Source organism: Motacilla alba, chromosome 5 (assembly GCF_015832195.1).
Source record: "Motacilla alba alba isolate MOTALB_02 chromosome 5, Motacilla_alba_V1.0_pri, whole genome shotgun sequence".
Lineage (NCBI taxonomy): Eukaryota > Metazoa > Chordata > Aves > Passeriformes > Motacillidae > Motacilla > Motacilla alba.
In genome coordinates this window covers 14,377,350-14,391,969 of record NC_052020.1, presented here as the reverse complement: position 1 = coordinate 14,391,969, position 14,620 = coordinate 14,377,350, and the positions used below count along the sequence as shown (strand labels likewise).

Here is a 14,620-nt window from a genome sequence, read left to right as displayed (position 1 = left end):
AGCCTACTTCCCTTTCTTCAGAAACTTTGCTTCCCTTCCACAGAGATGGACATGATGGAGGAGTGCTTACACCCCAGGCTCTAGTAGCCTCTCGTACACTTGTCCCCCTCAGCTGCACCCACTGGCAGCTCTTGTTTAGCTCTCTTTGCTGCATTAAAGCAGGGTCAGGAAGATCTCAAAGTCCTCCAAACACCACCCAATACATACAAACCACAGACTGCTCACAAGACCAGTCACAGCCCTATAGGACATTCAGAAACAAACTGTGGGTTTTGTTGGTCAGGAAAAAAAAGCAGTACTTGCTGTGCAAAGACAACAGAAGGGTTTGTTTCAGTTATGTACAATACACGCTGCCTGGGGCTACAACAGCCTGATGGAAGCCATTTACAACACAGATATTTCACCAGCATACTGATTTTTGCACCTTTTCAATAAGCTAAAGGCTGTTACCTTTAGCAGGGTGTGCACATCCATGTGCCATCCCTTCAGAAGCTCCCTAGCATCCCAATGCGTCTCACTGTCTCACTTGCTATGAGTAGAGGCTTCAGAACTGGGACTTGCTCCATGACACATATCCAGGGTGATGTTCACTGTCCCACTAAATGCCTGCCAAGGTTTTGTGCAGCCTCACTCACACTCCTACTCCCTTTTCCCAAGCACTCGAGTGGTTTACCACAAGCTGCCCTGTGTCTAGAGGTAAATGTCTAGCTCACCACACAAGAACCCTTTCCCCATCTGTGCCTGATGTAAGGAATGCCTTTCCTATCTGCAAACCCACCAAGAATTAGCCAATTCACTTAGAGAAGAAAAAGACGAGGCCCCACAGCCCCACTTTTGTCTGATTTATAACCCATTCATGACCAAAAAGGAACCCTGTATTCACAAAATACAGCAAGTTATATAAAGGAAGCTTTTTTTCCCCCTTGCAGCTCATATTTTTATGCAGTTTTTGAGCAGAAGTGAATCCTGGCAGAGAAAGGTGAGGTGGAGCACTATGCTGATTTCCTATATGCACCTGCTGACTGAGAAAGATTCCTTTTTTGAAGTCATTGCCAGAGTCCCCAACCCCACAAGATTCCATAGTAGTAGCCATGTACAATTATAATGTCCCATGGCATTTACAACCTCCAGGTCACAAACCACTGCAAGAAAGGGGAAGAAAGTGCAAAAAAGATTTGAGGGGTGGCAGGTGTGCAGCTCCCAAGTCCTCAAACAAATCTTGACACAACAACCTACTGCAATTCCTAGAACTTCTCAGTCATTAGCTTTATCCTCAAAACTCCAGCAGAATTTCATCAGTGCTATGTTCCATGCTGGAGCATGAAACAGCAAATGTCCGACTTCAGGAAAGCAAAAGTAAGAGGTCTTTGTTCAGAACGGAAACTGAAGTTTGGCACTATCTTATCTCCCATCTTTTCCACACATTTCTACAGGAGGAGACAGAATGTTCAGCTGACCAGCTCTCACTGCAAAACTCAGATTAACATTCACGGAATGAATTTTGATGAAATCTGGAGACAACAGTAACAAATACCACATGCAGCAATGACTGAATAAATGCCCACATATGAGATACCTGTTTGCTCTTTCATCTTGCCTTTTTCAATTTAAAAAAAGTCATTTACAAGAGAAAAGAAGCAAGCAAGGTAGGCAATTTGCAGAAACAAGACTGCAGGAGACTCAGTCTGCAGCAACAGGTTTTTGCAGAGCTGGGCATTTCAAATTGCTATTCTTCTTAGCAGCTGTGCCAGGTGTTGTGAATAGCCCGAAACTTAGGGAAAGGAGGAATCACTGCACACACTGCTTACAAACCATAAATGCACTGCACAGAATTCTGCAGGCAGCATAACCTGTGGGGCATTATCAGAAATGACCTTCTGTCCAGCAGGAGCACCGCAAGCAGGCAGTGGCTCTGCTAGGATGGAGCTGGGGTTGCTCTGTGGGAATCACCCACTCATTAACTTCATGATTTAATAATGCTGGATGGACAGAAGTCCCTTCCTGCAAGTGAAAAACAGTGCAAGTGAGTGAAAAGGACAATTTTTTTTTTTTTGTAGGCTGCTCAGACTTTCAGAAATTTAGAAGAGAACTATTTGCACCACTTAGATCAACTCCTAACCAATTCCACCACGAAGAGAACTAGGCTCCATTATCAGTGAAGAGGGAAAAGCGTGCTCTGCAGTAACTAAATAGCAGCTCTGACCTTCTGCTCACTCCTCCTGCAGTGCTGTGCTTCACACACTGAACCAGGAAATAGTTGAACAGATACACGTAAAATTATGAAGACTGAGTCAGAAGACAATAGTTAAATAAATACCAGTTAAACCACATACCGTAGATCTGTCTTGTAGGGCTGGGAAATGACTATCCCCTAAGGCTGCTCCAGATATTGCATCCACCTGCAAATATTTGCTGCTGGCTAAAGCTCAGCACATGCACTCTCAGCAGCAGCAGCAGGACTCCCCAAAATAGTGCAGACAAGAAAGAAAGAGAACGTTAGCTAAATTCAGAGTACAAAAAACTAATTATATCTTTTAATCATCAAAAGCATATAATAGCTTGTTGGAAGACTTTTTTAGTTTGGGTGTTTGGTGGTTTTTTAAAGCACATTAAAAAGTTAATTAAGGATGCACCTCTTTTTTTCCAAGAATTTTAGGCCTTCAAATTCATGAATATAGAGAGCTGATTGTTAGCTTCTTTAATGTGGCTATTTTACTACGAGTGTACAGCAGACATCAGAAACAAGAATGTCACAGAGGAACTGAGCACACACAATAAAAGCTCAGAAGCAATTACACTTTCATTATGTAGCCTTAAATCCACATATAAATAAGTTAAGACATTTATATTTTAGATAAACTAGCCTTCAGCAATTGTGAAAAATCATTGAAGAGAAAGACAAGATAAAAATGCACTAACATGGTGCTGGAGGACTTGGCCATTAAAGTCACATCTTCTGAAGAAACATCTAAACACTTTGTAACAACATTTCATCTGTAACTGTTAAGCTGGAAAAAAGGCCTGTCTGCAAATGGATTCAACACATGGGGGGGGGGGGTTTGGTTGATTTTTTTTTTGGTTCTGTTAACAGGCAAGGCTTTTTTTCCCTCTGAAACTATCTCACTAAAATTTTAACATGTCCAAATGCAAGTCCTTAATAAGTTACAGGCAAAGGCAAGTTTTCTCTCTTTTAATAGGGAGAAAGGAGTGTATTGTTGAGATTTGTCATACTCATACAATTACCTGCATTGTTATGGAGATTACAGAACAAAGGCCCAACAGATCCACTTCCAGATCTTACAGCCTTGTCCTTTCCCGTAATTATTGTCTTAAAATTGGATTTCATTTAACACATTCACAATACCAATATCTACCAGTGCTTAGCATGTTCTTAGGGTAGTTCCAATTATTTTTAAATTGATGTAATGGTAATGTATTTAATTTATCACTCAAATGAACAATTTAGTAGAACTAATAAAGCAAGGGCTCTTTTTAGTTGGTTGTAAGAAGTCTTAAAACTAGTATAAAGTTCATTAGAATAACTGGCTAGTCTATCACTCACTTGAAAATAAATGCAAAAGAAACTTTCACAAATTTATTTTTTCCTTTAATCTCAGAAATAGCATTTTGAACAACAGAGATATTGAATTTTTAAAAAATGCCAACAAACAACTTTTATCCTGCAAATATTAATGCCACTCCTTTACCTGATATAAGAGTATGTCAGTCTCCCTTCCTCAGCTGTCTGATACAAAATCTATCAGAAACTCTGAGTTTAGAACACCAGGCGTGTCTGTGACACGCTCAGTGTGCCAGCTAAAAATCTGAGGCCAGATGCTGACCTCAAAGTTGGGCAGCTCATTTCTCCCTGGTGCCCAGCTGCACAGAATTAGAGGTGAATTACCCTGCAAGATATTCAAACTGAACCAAAGATAACGAACTTCCCCTAAGAAAGAACTTCTTTTTTTTTTGTTGAAGATACACGCTTACAACGACTGTGAGAAGGAAACTGTGGTTACAATTCCCGTATTTCTCCCCTATAAAATAGAAAAGTATAAATCCATAGAAGGTGAAACCATCAAAGACCTCAGTTAACCAGGCACAGCCTACTTAACAAAAAAACAAAAAAAAAAGCACATCAGAACTGACTACAAAAAGGACATTTTCATTGGTACTGAACTTCAGGCCAAGTATTAGAAGAAGCAGCTGACCCTGCAAGCAGATGGAAAGAATACTAGAATTTTAAAAATATAATTAATGTAGCAGGAAAGTCATGGACTCAATTCCAAACTTGATTATAAATGGGCAATTATAAAACCTGCAGTCTCAAGAAGATATTAGAATTCCCATATCTGCCTTCACTACAGAAAAGTAAATGAAGAAAACAGAATCTGATGATCCAAAAGGACCCTACCAATTTATTGCTGTCCACTTTATTTCCCCCTTGATTTATAAGTACTTATAAGTATGTAAAATTCCTGCAGAATCAAAGATCATCACAAAAGGAAGAAAACCCTAAACTCCCTTATTAACATGATACAATTTTACATATGTAAATTTCATGCCAGCCACAGGCATTCATTCTTTTCCTCACATTGTGTTTCATAAAAAGTCACATCCATTGTTTAAAAAGTACAATGAAACTGTGGCACATCTCATATTGTGCTAAAACCACCAGCAAGGCTGAGTCCATCTCCTTTGATGGTTCCATACTGCTACTTCTGCTCATGGGCATTTCTTTCACCTGCATCCCAGAGGGAAACAGTGGAAGCCCTTCTCTTTGTCAGCCAAAACCACATCTTGGATTCAGAGAGCTCATTTACCCCAAATCCCTGCTAGCACACAAAACTAGTAGCCTTTCCAATCCGGATGTCCCTGGTGGTGGAAGACTCGTCCATTTCCACACCAGCATCCACCCTGCTCTTTCCACTTCGAAGCACAGAGGCCACCTTGCACAAAGTCAAGCAGCAGAGCAGGTTTTGACAAATAAAGACAAAGATGGGACCTCTCTTACTATAAATTCAGACAGTAACAATTCCCCTGTCCTTAAGCTGATGCAGACAGATGAAGGCAACTAAAACGAAGTCTCACACCATTTTCCCCTGCTGTATCATGAGACCTTCAGGAAATTAACTTGAAAGTTTCAAAAGGAGAGTCTGGGAATCAGTTGTCTGAGCTACTTTGGGCATCAGGAAACCCTGGGAAGGAAAGGCAGCAGAAAGAAGCAACATCCACTTATCTAAGGGACTGTTGATCTTGCAGGCACAACAACAGCAGTTGCTACAGGGAGGCAGCAGGAAGCTTTCCCAGCCTGTAATACCATGGATGGTCCCATGCTTTGCTGCTTATATAGGCTGGCCTGCCCCAAAGCTAAGTTCTGCTGCCCCATTCTTTGCAGCATCCTCCTGTCTCATGAGTCAATATGGCAGTCACAAACCAATCCTCTGGCTAGCATCCTCTGCACGCCTCTCTCCTTTGAGAAACAGAGCTGGTAGAAAATAGAACTTGCAAGTGAGGACTCAAAATCAGGTATGTAGAAACAGACTTGCCAGCGGTGACCTGCTCATGTGTGTATATAAGAAAATAAACAAGGAAGCTTATTTAAAGTGCTCTAACTTACTAGAATCTAAGTGCACAAGAGGAAATAACGACAGAAAGCTCTGCCTAAGCTCAACCATGATGGGGAATGCAGAAACAAAAGCCAACAGCATTGCTGTGCAAAAACACCCTCCAGAGCCATCTACCATTGCAGAGACAAACCATCAGCAAGCAGAGCAAGATGCGTAACATCATGAACATCATCAGGACCAGGAATCCTCTTACAGGCACGAGAGCTCCCTGTCTAACCACCCGCCCACCAAGACATCCATGAATGATTCATTTTGACACACTCCATTTAAAAAAAAGTCCTGCTGAACTAGCAGAAGCTTTTAAATATGCATTTGAAGTCATGCCAATCTACAATCCCTCAATGACCAAGGACAGGCTACCTTTTCCACAAAGCTGGTCTGCACAAATAACCCTCTTTGGGGAGCACTCCCATGCAGTTCAGCCCAACTGCTTGCAAGCTGGCAGACACCAAGAAAAACCCCTACCAAAATAGTGGCAAGAGGAAGTAAGGATTTACTCTGAGAATGCAGCTAATCACAGAGCCAGCTGTGTTGTAGGTACAACTCTAACAGCCTAACAAAGGAAAGCTCCCAGCCACTCACCTGGGCTCTGATGGGAGAGAGGGCTCCAGCACTTCGGGGCTCAGAGGTGCTAAGAGACTGCATCTGCTCACCAGGCCACAAGAGACAAGCTGTAATTTGCAATAAAGCTCTGCACCTGATGTTCAAGTCTTAACTTGGTGATTTTACAGTCTCGGAAGCAAAAATTTCTTACCTTCAATAAGGAAAATGGGGCTGACGTTCACACAAATTATTCCTTATATTCAAGCCCTGGCTCATTTGGTGCACAGAACACAAAAGCCAGTACTACAGCATGTGGACATCATTCTCCTGCACACCACAAAGCCAAACCAATCAACCAAAAAACCATTAGGCCCTTCCAATAAACAAAACACCCAACCCAACATTTAAAGCAAATACCCACATTCTCAACCCTAAAGCAGAAGCCCACATGCAGAACATAACAAAACCTTTGCATGCAATAGAAACTTCCCAATGACACACTACCTATTTCTTTTACTTGTTCAGTTTGGCTAAAACTGTACAGAAGAATGAGAAAAATCAGAAGCGCACCAAACAAACGGGAGGTTCAAGAAGAACAGGAAACAAGCAGATGAGCAGCACTGGAGAGAAAAAGACTTTCAGGCACCAGCTAGGAGAGCCTGAAGGTGATCCTAACAGGGGTCCCTTCTCCTCCCCAAAGCAGTAGTCATGTCAAACACAGCCTTCACCCTCTTCCGTACTCACACCAGCTGGGTTTGAAGCACCGTGTAAAGCCAAGGTCAGGTACAGACCCCACAGGTCTGGCACCACAGCAAACACCAACATCCTCCTTCCTCCATTTACAGCTGCCATTTCTTGTTCTTTGTAGCTGCAATTTCTTCAATTCTGAGACATGGTTAAAAGCACAGTTACCTTTTCTCCTATTACATTTCTACATGTGGAGAAAGAAGGTTTCCTACATGGCCTTTGGTATCTTCACAAAGAGCACAGAAGGAAAAGAGGGATGGGTGGACTGCTTGGTTTCTGATATCAGGGGGTTCTTCCAATTTCCTGGTGATGGTAGGAAAATAAGTACTTTCAGTGATGTGCCAAATACCAACAACATTTATGGAAAGATATGGATATAGCTTTCCCTGCCTTTTCCACTGAAAGCCCATGAAGGCCATAGAAGATAACTAAATGAGGCCATGAATTTATTGATTCAGCTCTGTTTGGACGACATTTACATGTCCATTCTTTGTTGGATTACAGAAATACTTTTCCCACTTAATCTTGGATTTTCTCCTGGAATTTTGGATTAATAGCCCCAGGAGGCCTGTTTATGTGCAGATACATTTGGGAACAGCTGGAAAGCACTCAGAGAAGAGCCTTGGTGCAGCCTTTCAGAGCAGTGCATCTGTTTTGTTCTTCTCTTCCTGTGATGCCTGATCACTCTTTGCCCCACACTCTTTGCTTTCTAACACTTCCTATTAGCACATGTTTACTTACACTTTATTTTCTACCCTCTTCTCCTAGTTGAAGTCCACCCCTGCACAGTCATCTCCTGCTGAAAATTAATTTCCTACTGATAGCTCCATTTAAGGCAAAATTCTTTCACTCACCCATCCCTACATAGCAGTAGGCCCTCTCTGCTGGAGAAAACTCAGCTAGCTCCTCCTACACTTCCAGCAACCTTTCAAAATGTTCAAGGTACAATCTGCATTCAAATTCTGGAGTCAAACTAAAAGCATCAGGCTAACAACCAGATGTGCAGCCACCAACTGGTTCAGTAGTGTCTCTCGCCTTTGCTCATACTGAGAATCTTTCAAGCAGGCAAGTAAATGTCATAGGTAAGCTTCACACCTACAAACATCCAAGAACCCAACCGCTCTCCAACACTGTCAAAATGCTCCTTCTGTAATACACTGTAACTCTAGTAGAAAGAAGGAAATGCATAAATTAAAATTATATAGATTATGCCCTGCACAATGAACCACCAGAGATTTTAAAACAGCAGCAATTTTGCTCATATTTAGAAACTCCAACCATAAAAAATTACATGCCATGAAAATTTTCAACAAAGACTTGCATGTAGCTCCCATAATTGAGGAAGTACTAATAATAGCGTGGCTGTTTGCACAGACAACATTTCCACTGTGAGCCTCAATTCTGATCTCAAATATGCAGAAGAAGATATTTTGTTGTGAGCTGCTGGCTGGAGACTCAAAGTACTGGAAACCATGTGAGAGTGCTGCAATGTGCAGCCAGCCTATGCCTCTAAGGAAGCACATCCACGCCACGCTGAAGACAAAGCCTCCATTGAGCCCTGCAGAAGGTGCTTGTGTTGCGGGGCTTTGTAAGGAACATAAAGAAGCTCAGGAAATTAACCTGTGTTGCTGTTGTAAACAAAAATGAAAGCAGTCATCACACAAAAATAACCTGGCCTGGCAGATGAAAAGTTCATTTCTATGCTCTGCAGCCACAAGCAAACTCTGTTCACAGCTCCAGCTTCCCCTTCTGGTCTCTGCTGCCCAAGGTCAGGCCTGCTCAGGTCTCCAGTTCAGCAATGCTCATACCTGTGTTTTTAATAGTGGCCATTAAAGGGTTTGCCCCAGAAGTGCACATACAGAAGCAGCAAAGGAGCCTCACATTCCTCTGTCTTTATTCTTTTGTAAGCCTGTAAATGAGCTGTATGTAGACCAGTCACAAAATTAAATGGAAATTACTATTAACTTCTTCTTGCATGTGCTGAAGATTACCCAGAATAATTTCACAAACTAAAATTTAAATTTAGTGTACTATGCAGAAGACTCAACAAGGATGATTAATAATGACCAATATATAGCAGAAATTATCTCACATGCAACATACACATGGCAAGCCCACATTTGAGATAAGATGGTTCCTCATTTAAACTCCTCACTTGAAAATTCAGACCAGTAATTAAGTCATAATCCTGTATAATCAACTCACAGAGTATCAGTAGTTCTGTGGATGGAATAAGATGTAACAACAAGCTATTAGGCCCACATAAAAGGCACTTATAATTCTAAACACCAAAACAAGCCCAAAACCACTGTCTGTTGCTTTTTTAGAAGATGGCATTTATCGTATCACTGGCGTGATCACTCTCACTAAGAAACAGAGAGCAAGGTTTGTTTTTGAACAACTCCAACCTTGCCCACTATGTTGTAATTCCTGAAAAAATAAGCAAGATGCTTATCCTTGAGTAAAAGGCACCAAGAAAGATCATGTGCCCATCACACCATTGAGGAGCTGCCATGACACAGCCATTCCACAGCTCCCGCTGCTTCCCAGTCCCTGCGTGTGGCTGGGCCCACAACGGTGTCAGTGTGCAGCACTGTCCCCTCTCCGACCCCACAGTCATCTGAGAGGAAACACAGAGGCCAGAGCCAGCCAAGAGCCACCTCCACCCCAGCCCTTCCACTCAGGGGCTGGCTGGAGACTGCAGAGAAGGAGCGATAGTTCTTACTGGTAACACATGAAGCCCAGCTCATGCCACATGCCTGACAGTCCTGCCAGCCGCTGTCACCTTCCTACAGCAGCTAAATGCCTCCCCAGGCAGTGCCAGGCCATGTCCCTGTACCTGAGCACACACCACACGTCAAACAACACCGGCCAACTCTAACACCTGCCTGAGCCTATGCAAAGAACCCTACACGAAGAGCAAAACTCTGCCCTGTTAGAGAACATCCTCATTTTTAGAGGGCAAGACCATGTGAATAGCACTGGAACGGGCAACGAGATTATTGCACTTGAAGCATTGCCTCCAAGCAAGGCTTTATTCTGCATCCTTATTGCTAATAGGCTATAGAAACATAATGACTTTTCAAACATGAGTTATCCCACCTGACCTAAGTGGCTACAGTGAAATTTAGTCATTTCAAATGAGAGGATGATTTGCAGAATCACACCATCAGCAAGCACCTGGTTTACATCCTATTCCTCTAAGGAAAAAAATCCTTTAGGACCTTTCTCCCCACCTGTCTGCAGTTCAAGCACGTGCTCTTAATGTTCAGAACTCCACCAGGTGCTGATCAGCATTAGTTAAGAAGCCTGAGAGTTTCAGTAAACTGAGACTTCCTTGCCTCAGCCTTCACATTCACAGGTACAATTAAGTCAAAATTGAGAATGTTGTCTTTTAAATTTTCAGTAGTGACACAATGAGCCGCAGAGTTCCCACCTAAAATTATGAGCCACACCAAAATATGCAGATCTCACCTATGTCCCGTAGCATGTTGATGGGACCTCTGGTAACATCAAGGGATGACAAGACCTAGCTGAGGGTCCACAGCTGGGTCCCAAGACGATGAATACATAAATTTAACTACATATAACTGAGAAGCGGGTTCATTTTTTTTAGTATTATTATGAATCATACTGGACACCAATTAAGAGCCTGACTTAAGAGAACATTAGAGATCACTAAGTCACAAGATTTCATACCCAGCTTGAGAAGAAAAACTGCAAACAACAGAGGTCATGGCAGGCAGATCCTGCAAGGCTGTACCCAAGGACAATCCCGGCCTCCTCTGAGGTCTTCCAAAATGCCGATGTACTTTAATACCCAGTTCAGTTTTAGCTCTTATTTGGAAGAGATTTTTGAACCTAGGCTTGGTCAACAACAAACAGAGATCAAATGACAAAACACTGCAAGGAACCCTAAACTGAAACAGACAAGACGAGGAAACAAAGGTTTACAATTGTCAATTGCAACCAATGGCTGCAATCACAAGCTGGCATCAATGCAAGGTAAGGAAAAAGTAGTCAAAAATGTAAAGCAGCAGTACAGATCTCCTCTGCAGCTTTCAGGCAGGTCTGTCACCATATATTACTGAGCACCTTGGTGCCTATCAACACACATTCACACTTCTGTAGCAGAAACCACTGAGGCAGAGAGGACAAGTGGGTACATCTGGAGGCAAAAGTTCAGCAAGCCCCAGAACATCAGAGTTCACAGCAGCCATGAAGCACTCCTACGGGAACACTGAGAACACATCAGCTGAGGGAAGCAAGGATGAGAGTCTGTGCCAGCATGCTGAGTGGGTCACCTGGCACGCCATTCTGATTTACATCAATGAAAGGTGTTCTTGGAAGAACATCCCACAACACACGTGGGAACAGAGCGGGGCCTCAAAGCCAAGCGCGCTGGCCAAGGCCTCCCGCCGATCTGCTGCCCGGCACCGCTAGGGCTGCTCGCTCCGCACCACGGCAGCGTCTTCCCGGGGAAACTCCGCGCTGATCCCGAAAGCTGTAACCCCGCGGGTGATGCGCACCACCGGAACGGGCAACGCGCAAAGACCCCGCTACCACATACACCCCATTAACATAATTAACCAGCACCGACACGAGGAGGGCAGGCTCCAACACTGGGCGGACGGGAGCCGTGCCTGTTGTACCCAGGGCAGCTTTTACCCAGGAAAACAACCGGGGCAGCCTCATGCCCCGAAAGGAGCCACGCGGCTGCACCGCCGGGTTAAACCGCAGCACAGCCCCCGCTGCGGCCGGCCGGGGGACGGGGGGAGGCCGCGGGGCTCCCGCCCCAGGTGAGCAGCGCCCCGCCCGGGCCACAGCGCGGCCCCCAGCGCTCCCTGCCCTCCCCTCCGCGGCCGGCACCGGCGGAGCCGCTGCGGGACAAAGCCCGAGCCCGGCCGCACACCTGCCCCGCCAAGCCGGGGCAGCGGGGGCAGGTGCGGCAGCCCCCCGCCTCCCGCAGCTCGGTCTCACCTCGGCCGGCAGCAGCAGCAGCAGCGGCGGCAGCAGCAGGAGGCAGGGCAGGGGCAGCCGCCTCATGGTGGCGGAGAGCGCTCCCCGCTGCGCGCACGGCCGCTCAGCCCGACGCCGCCGCCCCCGGAGACATGGCCGGGCTGAGCCCCGCACCGCCCGGCGTCCCGGCCCTCCCCCGCGCCCCGCCCTGCGAGAGGCGGGGGGACGGAGCCGCGGGGGAAGCCCTGCGCGGGGCGGAGTGAGGGGGCGAGCGGGGCAGCGGCCGCCAGGGAGCCGCGCCGGCCACCTCCCTGCGCCGCCGCTCCTCGCCCGCGGCTTAAATGGCCGTCTGGCAGCGGGCGGAGGGGCTGCGGCTTCCCCGCCTTCCCCCCTCCCTCTCTCCCTGCCGGCATCTGACATCTCCCCCCGCCAAGCCGGGCCGGGCGAGGAAGTGGCTTTCTCCGAAAGTTTCCCGGTCTCCGTCGGCCCCCGCGGAGGGAGCGGCGCCGCGGGGCGCGCCCCGCCGGCCCTGGCACGGTGCTCGGGGGCGGGCAATCTGCGGAGGGGTCAGGGGTAAGGGGAGGTTAACCCGGCCGCGGGGGCTCCGCTGCCCGCCCCGCCGCCGGCCCGAGGCGAGCGCTGCGCCGTCCGCGGGCACACGCGGCCCCGGGCGGGGTAAGGGGCGCCCGGGCCCCGCCGGGGGTTTGCCGCAGTGAGGGGCTCTGCTTGTTGCACCATTTTTCATCCCCAAGCCGTCCCCTAAGAAAGTCTCATCCCGCTCCAGGCTCGGGTTTGGACATGCTTTATCCATGTCATCAAAAGGGACGTGACATCATCAAACGCAATCGCTTCTGTAACCTTAACTTACTTCCCAGGCTCAGTGAAGTGTTCCACATTTCATTCATCTTGGAGAAGGGAAAGGGGGAGGCAGGGACAGTTTACAGAGCATATCTTTAATTACGGAAACACTGGCAGTCCTCGTTTTCTCAGAAGTTTTGAGCTCATATGTTTATCATTTCCCTGTCTTTTCTGAGCCCTCAAAACATATGCATAGCATTACGGAAGCAACTATTTCCATGGGAGTTCATGGGAAAATTCACAAGAATAAGGACATTGGGGTTGTTCTCTGGAAAATAGAAGGCTCCTGGGAAACCGTATTAGAGCCTCTCAGTACTGAAAGTACGTACAGCTTTTAAGAAAGATGGGGACAGACTTTTTAGCATGGCCCGCTGTTAAAGGACAAGAGGGGGTTGTTCCAAACTAAAAGACAGTCAATTCAGAGTAGATATAAGGAAGAAAAGTTTTACGGTGAGGGTGGTGAATCACTGGAACAGGTTGCAGAGGGCAGTTGTCGATGAACCATTCCTGGAGATGTTAAAGGGCATATTGGGTGGGGCTCTGAGCAACATGACGGAGTTGGAGATGTTCCTGCTTATCACAGGGCAGCTGGACTAGATCACCTTTAAACATCCCTTTGAAACCAAGCTATTCTATCATTCTCTAAGGGCACACACAAACCTTGTTTGGGAGGCTGAGACCTACAGCTGGACATAGACATTGTATAGGCACTTCATGTCAGTAAGATTTGTAGGAAATAGAGAATTACTTCCGAAAAGGGTTGTTTTTGGTTGTTTTGGGTTTGTTTTTTGGTTTGTTTGTTTGTTTTTTTTTATGTTAGGGAGTACTGAAATGAGGCAATAAACACTATACAAAAAAACATTAATAAAACTTCTTACACTTTCCATTCAGTGCAAAGCACCTGAGAATTGTTTTCCAGCTGAAGACTCCTCCTGGTAAACCACACACCTGAAAGAAGTCTCACTGGCTGCTGTGAAGTTGTTAAGCTGACATAACTTCTGCAGATCAAGCCCTGCCATTTGGAAATTACAGCTCTGACTCATAAAATAAATTCCCTGTTGCTGCTCCCTGTGCCTGGGCAGACCCCCAGCGGCTCTAAGCTGCCACACTGCAGCTTCTGGCCAGACTGGGTTCCATTGTCTGGGCTGCACCTGAAGTGCCACAGCTGCACTTAAACAAGCACACTTGGTCATCCTTGGCTCCAGCCCAGTGGGAAGTGTGTGGCTTTTCTTAATTACATACCTTTCCAGTGCAAAAGCCTGGTAACTAATCCAGTTGCCATTGAAATTCAGTGGGGATCTCTTCACTGATGTCAGCAGTAATGGCAGCCTGCTCTGAAAGAGAAAACTAAATGAAAAAAAAATAAAATGCACTGAGAAAGCAAGTGGGATTCTCACCTGTTTTATCTCCAAGCTGATGTTTCCATCTCCAGACTCTAGACTTTTAAGTTCACTCATTCTTTTTCATCGAAGAGGACACAGAACCCAATTTAGAAGTAAAGGGTGTTCTATTTCTTAGGCTACGTTAATTCTTTGCTCCAAAGAGCCAACTGGGCAGCTACATCACTATTACAGGAGGCTGAACTCCTTTCACCACACCACGTCTGTCTGGATCTGGTATAACTGGTGGAGGTTTTCAAATACAAGCTACATGGAATCTGTAATTAATTGCTTTCTCATTAACCCTTCTGGCTGAGTGTATATTGTATGACTACTTGTATGTCAAGTACCTGAACCAGGAGGCCTATGAAGTTCTGGGGCACAGTCTTGTTTCCAAAAATAGTAGAGAACTGCATTAAATTTGCTTGCAGAGACTCTAAGCAGAATATTTATAGGATTGTAGTTACCTTTATGGCATATCTTTAATTATAACCATAACTAATG

The 14,620-nt window shown here is 45.6% G+C and overlaps 2 protein-coding genes across 2 annotated transcripts in view; both read right to left on the bottom strand.

Annotated features, from left to right (window-relative positions):
* Positions 1–3,249, bottom strand: part of PTPRJ (protein tyrosine phosphatase receptor type J) — a 65,119-nt gene extending 61,870 nt beyond the window's left edge. Inside the window, exons 1-2 of the mRNA XM_038138063.1 lie at positions 3,244–3,249; positions 2,334–2,399 (exon numbers count right to left, since the gene is read on the bottom strand). Coding sequence (XP_037993991.1) covers positions 2,334–2,399; positions 3,244–3,249 — 72 coding nt within the window. The remainder of the gene's footprint in view (positions 1–2,333; positions 2,400–3,243) is intronic.
* Positions 1–13,369, bottom strand: part of LOC119701303 (translation initiation factor IF-2-like) — a 41,512-nt gene extending 28,143 nt beyond the window's left edge. Inside the window, exon 1 of the mRNA XM_038137827.1 lies at positions 6,918–13,369. Coding sequence (XP_037993755.1) covers positions 11,307–12,299 — 993 coding nt within the window. The 5' untranslated portion in view covers positions 12,300–13,369 and the 3' untranslated portion in view covers positions 6,918–11,306. The remainder of the gene's footprint in view (positions 1–6,917) is intronic.
* Between the last annotated feature and the right edge of the window lie 1,251 nt (positions 13,370–14,620).